Source organism: Diabrotica undecimpunctata, chromosome 11, assembly GCF_040954645.1.
Source record: "Diabrotica undecimpunctata isolate CICGRU chromosome 11, icDiaUnde3, whole genome shotgun sequence".
In the NCBI taxonomy this organism is placed as follows: domain Eukaryota; kingdom Metazoa; phylum Arthropoda; class Insecta; order Coleoptera; family Chrysomelidae; genus Diabrotica; species Diabrotica undecimpunctata.
This window is the reverse complement of record NC_092813.1, coordinates 28071461-28083629: the sequence shown is the minus strand read 5'-3', so window position 1 is coordinate 28083629 and position 12169 is coordinate 28071461. Positions and strand designations below refer to the sequence as shown.

Sequence of the window (12169 nt, the reverse complement as noted above, 5' to 3'; positions counted from 1 at the left end):
TAAATATTTAATATTGTATTTTGAATGAAAACTTTTTTCATCCAGTAACTGGCTTCGGCTGTTGGATGCTTTGGTGTATAAATAAATAAATAAATATGAGAATTTAAACTGTTTGATCTTGGGTACATCTTTCTCGACTACAGTATTTCAAATAGAACATGTCTTCCAATAATCATAATAACGTTGAATATGTAGAAAACTCAAAATTACATTCAAAACCTTAGACAATAAAAACGGATTTTAGTTTTTATGGTCTAAGTTCAAAACAATTCTATAATGAGTTGTTAACGTCCAGTACAATAAATAAACAAAAACAATCACTATAAATCCGTTTAACGAAATATTAAACATTTCCTAATTATTTCATGAATCTAGAAAAAACTTACGTCTGATTTAAACGCTTTGATTTAATTCGTACAACTATGATGTGCAAAGATACGGAGAACGGAGTGTTATATAGTTATGTCTTAAATACACATACTCAGTTTTACTCATAAAAGCTATTTTCAATTACAGAAAATGTTAGCCATATCCTAACAACATTTAAGGTAGGGTTTACTTTTTTTTTATTTGGAATATATGACAAACCAGAACATTGATTAAGTAGAGGAAATGTTCAGCGTCGAAATATGATGGTTTATTTTCATTTACATTTTCATCAATTTGGGTTTAAATTTTTTTAATTAAATTCATACCCCTTTTGGTGAAGTATGTGAAAGTGGTTATCATCTTACAAAGAAAAACTTTTGATTATTAACCGCACGATTTACCTATACAATTTAAACATTTTTATTTCAATACTATGTTAAGCAATTTTACGTCTATGCCTTTTGTATTACACATGTTAATGTTTTTACATCTCTTATTTGTGATACATATAATATGTTCAAACAACTTCATCATAGCATGTTAGTAAAAGAAGAATATTAAATACAAAAGATTTACCCATCTCGACAAGAAGCAGGGCGCTTCACACAGGCGTGGCCTACAACTCAAGCATGCGCAGGAAAAAGGTAGGCAAAAGTGAGGTCTTTTCTACAGTAGAAAACACTTCACTTGGGGTACTTTTTTCCTGCGCATGCATGAGTAGTAGGCCACGCCTGTGTGAAGCGCCCCACCTCTTGGCTAGATCAGTAAATCTTTTTAACCAGTTTTTGTAACTTATGGATGAATTCTTATCAATTAATGTAAATACCTATGGGAACTCCATCACAAATAGCAGGTATTTGGAGCGATAAACAGCCATATATATCGATGTAATGGTTAGATATTGAAAGGGTCTATGTTAGCAATCCTCAAAAATTGCTTGCAAATCGGTAGAGGTCCCGTCATTTCGGAAGGCATCTAATTTGCATATTATCGCACTGGGCAGAGGTCAAAATTTGAAATTTCTACCTAATCCACGCCTTAACAGTAAATCATTTCAATACTCAGTGGCGCAGCAGTGCATTTGAGAACAAGTTGTGTGTGTGTTAAATATTAGATAATTTTATTTTCAAACAATCTTGCTGAAAATGGGCGGAAAAAAACGTAGCGTTATTAAAGAGCAGGGTCGTCAAATAATATTTAATGTGTATAATTATTTTAAAAATATGAAAAGTAAAATGGACACTCTGCTAATGGTAAAAAATAAGACTGCTGAAGCAACAGGTAAGGAGTTTCAATGCATTTAGTATTAATTTTTGATATTCAAATTCAATGTTTCAACACTTTTTACTTTTAGTTCTCAATGGTACTTATTTGTCAACCTTTTATACTCTGCTCTTGTTCCCCATTTTGCCTACCTTCGCTTCTCTTTTGTATTTTGATTTTTATTTAACATAATTTTTTGTAAAATAATAACCACATTTACTGTAAAATAATTTTGCCAAATTGTCATTATTCCGCTAGTTAGTTTATTTAGTAATAGATCGTCATCATTTTTCATATGTGGAGAAAGAGTTCATAGGCTCTTGTTTTCGTAGAAAGCTCTTATTTATTTTTTTTATTTTCTACTATCGTTTTGAGTTACTTTTCAATGTACTTTTTTGTTTCTTTATGTTGTCTGTTTAAAATTTGAAAAATTATTACTGCAACATACCAATTATTTTGAATTATTATTTACGTCATCATCATCATTATCAATGGCGTTGCAACTCTTCGTGAGTATTTGCCGCGTTTACTATTGCCTTTCATGTTTGTCGGTCCTGTGCCACTATTTCCCATTGTCTCACTCCCATTTTCTCCAGATCTTCTCTTACTGCATCTTACATTTTACTTATACGCTGATTATATTTACGTCGGTATAGGCATTTTTGTACGGACAGTATCCAGAATACTACAAGAGAGCAAACAGTCTCTAGATAATAAAAACAAAGTTGAATTTTCTTCAAAGAGACCTTTACGAAAGTCACCTGTGACAGATTTACCAGAATATCAAATTACAGATATTCGGCGTATAATTCACGATTTTCGTAAAACAGAGAATTGTATTGTTACTGCTAATAAATTGAAGAACAAAATTGAGATATATTTGGACATTAAAGTATCAGAAGCCTCGCTGCGAAGAATTCTTCGAAATATGAATTTTCGTAGGAGGAGAGCACAGGACAACAGACAATTGTTGGTTGAACAGACGGGTATAAGGTCTTGGAGAATCAAATACTTAAGACTTATCAAACATTATAGAAATGAAAACAGACCCATTGTTTACCTCGATGAGACATAATATATACACAGTGGACATACTTTGTCGAAAACTTGGAATTATAATTCTAGTAAAGGGTTACTGATGAACATTTCGAAGGGTCAACGTTTAATAATAGTGCATGCTGGTGGTGAAATGGGATTTATTCCAAACGCGCTTTTAATATTTGTAGTAAATCCGGTGACTACCACTTAGAAATGAATGCCACGAATTACCGCAAATGGCTAAAGATAAAACTAATTCCAAATTTACCCGCTAACTCAATAGTTGTTTGCGATAATACCTCATACCATTCGGTACAAGTGAATCCTGCGCCTAATAGTAATTCCAAAAAAATGATAAATATGATTGATTGGCTGATTAAAAACAATATAACATTTAACCCTCAAAGTTTTAAACCCGAATATTATGCGTTGATTAAGTACCATCAAAATCGTTTCAAAAGGTATGAATTCGATGAACTTTTGCGTGAATATGGTCACACTCCTTTACGGTTACTTCCATACCATCCGGATTTAAATCCGATAGACATTAAAAATAATATCGCACAAAATAACATATCTTTCAAATTGGAAGATGTGAGACACCTGTTGGAAAAACGAGTTTCCGAAATAACCCCAGATGAGTGGAGAAAACGATGTCATCATGCAATTAAAATAGAAGACAGTTATTTAACATCCGAAGTCATCGAGTGTTCTTCGGAAGAAGAAAATTAAATTAGATTTTGTCGTTCTTCTTTGAAACATTCACATTAGGTATATGAATTTTTAAATGATATGTATATAGAGTTAATTTTATATCTTTTATAAGTTTTCATTTACAAATTTAGATGTGCATATATTTTAGAAGGACAGCAATATTGACGGTAGTCTTTATTATATCGCTAATATATATTTACAAGAAACGTCTTAAATCGGGTAGGTCCATGAAATTAGGCATTTCCCAAAGACAGGAATATTTATGTTTACATGACTTTATTATATCACTAAAACGCTTCCAAGAACAGAATTAAATCAGGTAGAAGTTTAGGTACATGTAATTGGGACCGTTCATTAGCATATAATTTTCCTCACTCTTTAATATTTTGGTATTGTATTGGTATTTAATATTTTGGAAAATACGCTTGACAATTAATTGCTATTTTAAAAATCCATTTTGTTAAACTTATCTATATTCAGAACTTAATAATTCTTTCGTACAATAAAAATAGTTTGTTTGTTCCGGAAAAACGTATTACGAAGGTATTATTATTTTTGTCCCATCAAATATCTTACTGATCATCGCCTTTATTCAGTATAATATGTTTTAGCTGTACCTACTAAATAGTGCGCAACACTGTCGTTTAGTTAAAATTTCAGTAACCAATCACCAACTTCAAAGGCGGTTCTTATACAATTTCGACATGCCTCATAATATGCAAATTAGATGCCTTCCGAAATGACGGTACCTCTATACTAGGAAATATCTTTTGACTTGAAAATTCTGGTAGGATTGGGATATAATCCTTGGCTTAGAAATTAAATATCATTGTTGTGAATATTTCTACAATGACATCAGTTGTAGGTAGGTATATATTTTGTCACCTAGTAAGAGGACCAATGTTTATTATTTATATATTGATAAATACAGGTATACCTGTAATTTTATCACAAATTTCACACCACACCTTATCCATATCAGCTGACGGTAGAGGCGCAACTTTCGAAAAAGGGGTTGGGGTTGATATAAAATAATTTTTAATATGGCTACAAACACGATGGTGGTGAAATTCAATGTTTGTGGATTCAAGTTGCTGTCTGTGTGTTTAATATTTATATAAAACCCGTAACATAGAATCGGGTACTATTAAAGATATACATATAACCATACATTAGATCATGTATAATGTACCACCACGTTTTATTATATATATATATATATATATATATATATATATATATATATATATATATATATATATATATATATATATATATATATATAGAAAAGAAAAGAAATTTAATCTTTGCAGATTAGTTAAATAGTAAACTCTTAAATATTGGGGAAATCTGCAAGAAATACTCTAATGTGTATCAATTGTTTCGCCGAACGTTTTCGCCAAAGAGAATTAATTTGGCTTCTTCAGGGCTGAAAGAGAATAAATTATAATTAGCTACCATATATTATCTATTAAAACATTATTGATCTTACCGTAACTTAGAATTGTAGAGTTAGAATATTAAAAAACTTTGCTAGTAACATAGTGATGTTTTTTGTTACTATGTGCAAAAAAAGTTTTTTTATAAGAATTGAAATGTATGGTAGCTTCGAACTTGACACGTAAAGGCTTACCCAAGGTTAATCGAAAAACCCAATGCAACTACATTTAAAAAAGGAGGTAATTCTTTGAAATGTCGGCAATAACTAAATTTTTGATTTTAAATAGTTAAAAGTGAGGTTCTGTTTAAGCCAGAACGCAAGCGCTGACAACTTCATTATAATTGGTATGAATCTTTATGTCGTTAAGGTTCATTGGTAAAAAACGAATAAATTTAAATCCCAGTAAAGGGAAATATTATTTTGATTTTCTTTATTTAATTATATTATATTGTTCATGTATTATTGAATCTTATTGAGACGTATCTAAGAAAAGCAAGGGTGTATATGAACTGAGTGGACTGTATATTATTTTTATTTGGTCGAATTAAAACGCATTCGCTTACGCATAAGGGGTTTATTTACTAAATTGACAATATGAATAAAAATGTGTCTTCACACCACGGCGGTCGGTGAAAGTCTCTTTCTGTTGAATTTTGAATTTAAGACGCCACCTCGGCACGGACCATCGGGCTGGTAAGCTGCGTTGCCGATGTTTGCAGTCTCTAACATGCCCCCGGCCTTGAAAGGACCTGCTTTCAATCTTGAATTGGTAGTGGGCAAATTTTTGGAAAAGCTCGACGAATGACACCAGTTGCAGTTCGGATCGATGCCACTCGACAAATTCCATCCTTTCCAGGATGTAACTCCAGAACACGACCCAGTCTCCATTTCAACGGATTGATATTATCCTCCTTCACGAGTACCATGGAGCCTTGTGATAAAGTTCTCTGCGTCTTTTTCCATTTAACCCTCTGCTGTAATTCGGATATATATTCTTTCGACCATCGTCGCCAGAAGTTCTGTCGCATTTGTTCCAGGAGTTGGAAACGAGAAAGTCTTCCAGTAGGTAAATCTGTGATGTCGGGTTCTGGTGTTGCTATTAACGGTTTGCCGATGAGAAAGTGAGCAGGAGTTAATGGATTTTCATCGTTAGGATCGGAAGAGAGTAGTGAGAGGGGTCGGGAATTTAAAATCGCTTCGATCTGTGCAAAAACTGTTGATAATTCTTCGAATGTTAGAATATTATTACCTACAACTCGCTTTAAATGATTTTTGCTTGATTTAATTCCTGCCTCCCAGAGGCCACCAAAATGCGGAGAATGTGCTGGAATAAAGTGCCAGTTTATATTTTCGGATGAGCACAACTCCAAAATTTTATTTTGATTTGAAATCAAAAACTTACTTAACGCTTGTAATTCGTGATTCGCGCCAACGAAATTAGTACCATTGTCAGAATATATTTGTTGAGGTTTTCCGCGTCTGCTAATGAATCGTTTTAGTGCTAATAAAAAAGTATCTGTCGAAAGATCAGAAACTAGCTCAATATGAACTGCTTTGACAGCAAAACATACAAACAGTGCCATATAACATTTTGAAGTTTTACTGCCCCTACCGTATCGATTTTTAATAATAAAAGGTCCGCCATAATCTACCCCACAAACCTTGAATGGATAACCAGCATCAAATCGAGTTTTCAGCAAATTACCCATTATAGGATTTGTGTTCTTCGCATTGAATCTGAAGCAAGTCACACACTGTCTAACTGTTAATTTAGCAAGATTTCTTCCTGATACCGGCCAAATGGACTGACGTAAAGAACTAAGCAAAAGTTGTGGGCCGGCATGCATCAATTTTAGATGCTCTGATTTAAAAATTAATTTGGTTAACGGATTGTGTGCCGACACGATAATGGGATGTTTCTTGTCATACGAATAATCTGAATTTGTTAAACGACCACCAACTCTTAATAAACCTTCCTGATCGATAAAAGGATTAAGATTAAGAATTTTGCTTTTAGTATTGATTTCTTGTCGGTTTAACAAGTTGTTTATCTCTACGGTATATGACTCTCTTTGTGACATTTTGAGAAGAAGTTTGTGTGCCTTTCTTAGTTCTTCAGTATTAAGAGGACCATTTGTTCGTCTAGAATCTTTATTTGAGATCATTGAAATGAATCTTAGAACAAAGGCTACAGTTCTAATTAGCTTGCTCAATGAAGAGAAGCGACTTATATCTACTACTGGTTCCAACGCACGTATTAAGAATGCATTTGAGGCACACTTTAGTTCAGGCAAGTTCTCTGGACACTTTACCTCTTGAGGCCAATCGCATTCGGATTTGTTTAACCAACTTGGACCAGACCACCACAAATTAGATACTTCCAACTCATATGGACTGATACCGCGTGACACTAAATCTGCGGGATTGTCCTTTGAGGAAACGTGCCGCCAATCACAAGAACTAGTTAAAGTTTGTACTTCGGCAACTCTATTCGAGGTAAACGTTTTTAATCGGTGTGGTTCCGTTTTCAACCAACCGAGCACGATTGTGGAATCTGTCCATAAGGTAACTCTTTCAAATGTTGTGTTGTTAAGTGCATCCTTAACAATTGTACATAATTTGGATAAAACAACAGCTGCGCATAACTCGAGTTTGGGAATCGTAATAGTTTTCAACGGACTTACTTTAGATTTTGCGCATAGAAGCCTAACTGAAACTTGATTAGTTCGAGTAATAGAACGTACGTAGATGCATGCTCCATACGCGCGCTCGGAAGCATCCGAGAAACCATGTAATTCAATTGATCGTACATTTGGTAATGTTACGTGACGTGGAATAATTAATGAATTAAGTTTAGGAATCTCAGATTTGAACTTAAGCCATTCACCATGTAACGGTTGAGGAACTGATTCGTCCCAACTTAATCGCTCTAGCCAAAGCTTTTGAAGTATAATCTTCGTTTTAATAATACAAGGCGCTAAAAGGCCTAGTGGATCAAATATTTGACCCACAGCCTAAAGAATGATTCTTTTAGTTACACGACCGTCTATAGCATTTGGTTCAATTTTAAACGTCAAAGAATCAGAATCGCATGACCAACCGAGACCTAATGATTTTGTGTTTTGATCTTCACTGAATTGAACCGGTGAATTGGTCTTCTGTGAAGGTACGTCGCCCTTTATTATTTTAAGTATCGTATCGCAATTTGAGTGCCATTTTCGCAATTTAAAACACCCTTCAGATAAAATTTTTGAAATACCCACGCCTAAACTCACCGCTTCTTGAATAGAATCAGCACCCGTAATTAAATCGTCTACGTATATATCGTTTTTAATTATTTGAGATAAATCTGGACTGTTTCCTTCACAATTTAAGGCTAGCTCCATGATGCAACGAATTGCTAGAAAAGGCGCTGAAGCAGTACCATACGTAACCGTGTTTAATTCGTATATCTCTAATTCCTCGTTGGGATTACTTCGCCAAAATATTCGTTGCAATGATCGCTCTTTCGGATTAATCATTACTTGCCGATACATTTTCTCGATGTCGGCTGTTATCACGAATGCATGAATTCGAAATCTTAAGAGTATTGACAAAAGACTACTTTGTATTGTTGGGCCTACCATTTGTAGGTCATTAAGTGATAGACCTGTGGATGTGGCAGCCGAAGCATCGAAGACAACACGAAGCTTTTTAGTAACAGATTCCTCTCGAAGTACTCCATGGTGTGGCAAGTAATAGTGAATAGCATTTGTATTCAATTTATTTACTTTGGTCATATGACCTAACGCTTTGTATTCATTCATAAAATCGACATATTTTTTACGTAAATCCGAATTATGCTTAAGTTTTCGTTCTAATGATAAAAATCGCCTTCGCGCTTGTTCTTCCGAATCACCTAATTCATCTGTACCCGTTTTAAACGGAATGGATACTACGAATCTGCCCGTTTCTACATCGCGTTTCGTATTTTCAATAAAATGTTGTTCGCATGACGCTTCTTCTTCGGATATTGCGGGTTTTACACAGCATTCTTCTAATAACCAGAATTTCTCTAGTTGTTTTTGAATATCACCATTTAAAGACAGATTGCAGTGAGATACATTCGAATTTTCTGTAATGTTTCCAGAAATTATCCATCCAAAAGAAGTTTTTTGTAATACTGGCTGATCTGATCCTAGACGTATTTGTCCAATTTGCATCAAATTCCAAAATAAATTTGCTCCAATGAGCAAGTCTATGGGACCTGATTTGTAGAATTCTGGATCAGCAAGAATTCTATTTTTTGGAATATTTAACCTATTGATATTAACAACAGTAGTTGGTTGGATTCCAGTAATTTCGTTTATGATAAGACATGATAATTTTACCGAATATGCACTATGTAGCGACTCCACAGAAATTTCGCATTTTTTCTTAATATGGGATTTGCTACTACAGTATACTCCCTCTATAACGAACACGGTTATTACGAGGTTTCGCTTATAACGAGATACATTAGATGTCCCGTGAAATTTCTATTGAACTATAACCGTCTGTAATAAGATCCAAACACGTGTTTTTTACGTTTTTAGTCCGGTCGTGGCTATAAATAAATACCTTTTCAAACAGCCCCTCAATTAACTCAACTGCAGCCCGCAATAAACTTCTTTACAATGAATAAATACAACTGTTTCACATCTTTAGAAAATATATGATAGAATGATACTGGACCATTTAAAGCATTTAAAAATAACAGAGTTCTTAAAATTGCAGAAGCAATAGTTTATGTTATCCTTGAAAATACGATTTATACATTATGTAGTTGGAAAAAAAAATAAGTACAGCTTTTTATTTTAAACAACTCTCTTATGTTTTAATATATTTCATTGACAATAAAAGTAAATAACTTTTTTTCAAAAACGCCATTCAAACAATATTTATTAACATCTTATATTGCTCCGAATGGCTTCACTATAGGAAGTTAATGGTTTAGAAAACTACAGATTCATATGTATGCACAGTATTATGATTGTCTGATATAACGAGATCGGCTTATAACGAGGTAATTAGTCTGTCATTTCAGTTCTCGTTATAGAGGGAGTCTACTGTATTAAGACCTACCACGGCCATATTGATATTTTCTGTTTCGAGATTAAGTATATCGCATAAATTTGATGAAATAAAACTAGATTGGGAACCTGAATCTAGCAACGCGCGTACGGTATGAGGTTTATTAAATTTATCAATTACTTGTACCAAAGCTGTGGCAAGTAAAACGTTTTCCTGAGAAATATTTGAACAAGTTAGAGATACATTTGAGTTCTCTGTATTATTTTCGCGTCTATTGTATTCGTTATTTTGTATATGTAATAATGTATTGTGTCTACCGTTACATTTTCTGCAGTTGCTTAATCTGCAAACCGTATTTATGTGACCAGGTCGTAAACAATTTATACATAATCTAAGTCTTTTCGCATGCGTATTTCTTTCTGCTGGGGAAAGTTTAAGAAACTCTGCACAGTTTCGAATATAATGATTTTGTTTGCAGAAAGCACAAGTCATGTTATTTCCCGAACGATCAGCTGTATTATTGTTCCTTAAAGAAACATTTTCCGTATTGACAAACGATTGAGATATTCTGGATTGTTTTTTATGAAAAGAGGAGGTATTTTCTGAAGATGTATCGCGTTTAGACTCTATTGTTTCCAGCAAATCAGCCTTTGATTTTAGAAATGTTTTTAAATCTCGCACTGTTGGATATTGCATTTTCGATCTAAATTCTTCCCACTCTCGCGCTGTTTTAATATCCAACTTAGAGGTTACTATGTAAATTATTAAAGTATCCCAATGTTCGGTGGGTTGGTTTAATTGTTTTAATGCTTTTAAGTGTTTTGAAATAGAATCTGTCAAAGACCGTAATATTTTTGACGACTCACATGTTTTAACATCTAAATTAAATAATGCTTTTACATGATTATGAACAAGAAGTCTTTCGTTATTATAGCGTTCACAAAGCAAATTCCACGCTACAATGTAATTTGCCTCGCTAAACTCAATTGATGCTATTACTTCGGACGCGCAAGCTGAAAGTGAAGATTTAAGATAATGAAACTTTTGAAAATTCCGTAGTGCACTGTTTGTATGTATTAATGAGCTAAAAGTCTCGTGAAATTCCAACCAATCTTCATGACTACCACTAAATTTCGGTACCTCAACTGGCGGAAGACGAAACCCATTAAAATCGTTTACTTGACTACCCGATGCATTTTCCGAGTATGAACTGTTATTTGATAAATCTGTACTATGCCGAGAAAATTTAGATTGTAATCGCTTACTTCGGGCCAATTCGCAATAAAAAGATTTCGTAAATTCCTCGCGTTCGGTATAACAAGTTTCTAATTCATCCTCATCAACTAAATCCTCTAACTCTAACTGCGATTCCTCGTAATTTTGTATTATTTTATTCGCTTCTTCGATACGTAAATTTAAATTGTAAATCGCGTCCTCTAAAATATGAATTGCAGACCTTGTCTCCGTTTCCAAATCATTTAAAAAGTTTTTAAAATGGGTTAATTTGGCTTTTACTGCACCCCGTTTTCGTTTTACAATTTTTATTTGCTCTTCGGTATTCATATTTATTTTAGTTATAAATAAAATTATTATTAACTTACTACTAAAAATTAAGAAACGAAAAAAATAAATTCGTATAAATTCTTTCGAAGAATAAATCAAGCAGTATTCACACCAACAGAAATTATTTTATTTTTTGGAGGAATAAATTCGGTAAAAGGATTTTTGTACTCACTCTTTGAATTTTAGGCAACGCCGCTAGCTCTCTGGCCACCCTCTGGCGTCAGGTACAACGTACAACAGCTTGGTTTTGGATGATCTGCTCTTGGTTACACGTGCACTTAAGAATTATTGGATGAAACTGTCCGTTTTCGAGTATCAAATCACTTTAATTTTAACGTTTATGCTGATTACTGATATCCGGCTCGAAGGACCAATTTATGTATATGAAGTGAGTGGACTGTATATTATTTTTATTTGGTCGAATTAAAACGCATTCGCTTACGCATAAGGGGTTTATTTACTAAATTTACAATATGAATAAAAATGTGTCTTCACACCACGGCGGTCGGTGAAGGTCTCTCTCTGTTGAATTTTGAATTTAAGACGCCACCTCGGCACGGACCATCGGGCTGGTAAGCTGCGTTGCCGATGCTCGCAGTCTCTAACAGTATTTATAAAGAAATGGATGTAAATAATATGCCTTCGACATATAAAAAAAGTTAGATGTGAACATAAACGTAGATTGACCACTGCTGAATTACAATCATTGTTAGAAGCATCGGGCGAGGA

The 12169-nt window shown here is 33.7% G+C and overlaps 2 protein-coding genes across 2 annotated transcripts; one reads left to right on the top strand and one right to left on the bottom strand.

Annotated features, from left to right (window-relative positions):
• The first annotated feature begins 2883 nt into the window (after nt 1-2883).
• LOC140452819 (uncharacterized) lies at nt 2884-3402 on the top strand. Its single transcript, XM_072547151.1, has one exon. It carries the CDS (start codon nt 2884-2886, stop codon nt 3400-3402), a length of 519 nt encoding a protein of 172 aa, XP_072403252.1.
• A 2178-nt stretch (nt 3403-5580) lies between these two features.
• Nucleotides 5581-11440, bottom strand: LOC140452818 (uncharacterized). The gene is made up of 3 exons (XM_072547150.1): nt 9929-11440; nt 8101-9273; nt 5581-7839 (listed from the first exon to the last, which is right to left on the bottom strand). The coding sequence occupies exons 1-3, from the start codon at nt 11438-11440 to the stop codon at nt 5581-5583; spliced, it is 4944 nt and encodes a 1647-aa protein (XP_072403251.1).
• Between the last annotated feature and the right edge of the window lie 729 nt (nt 11441-12169).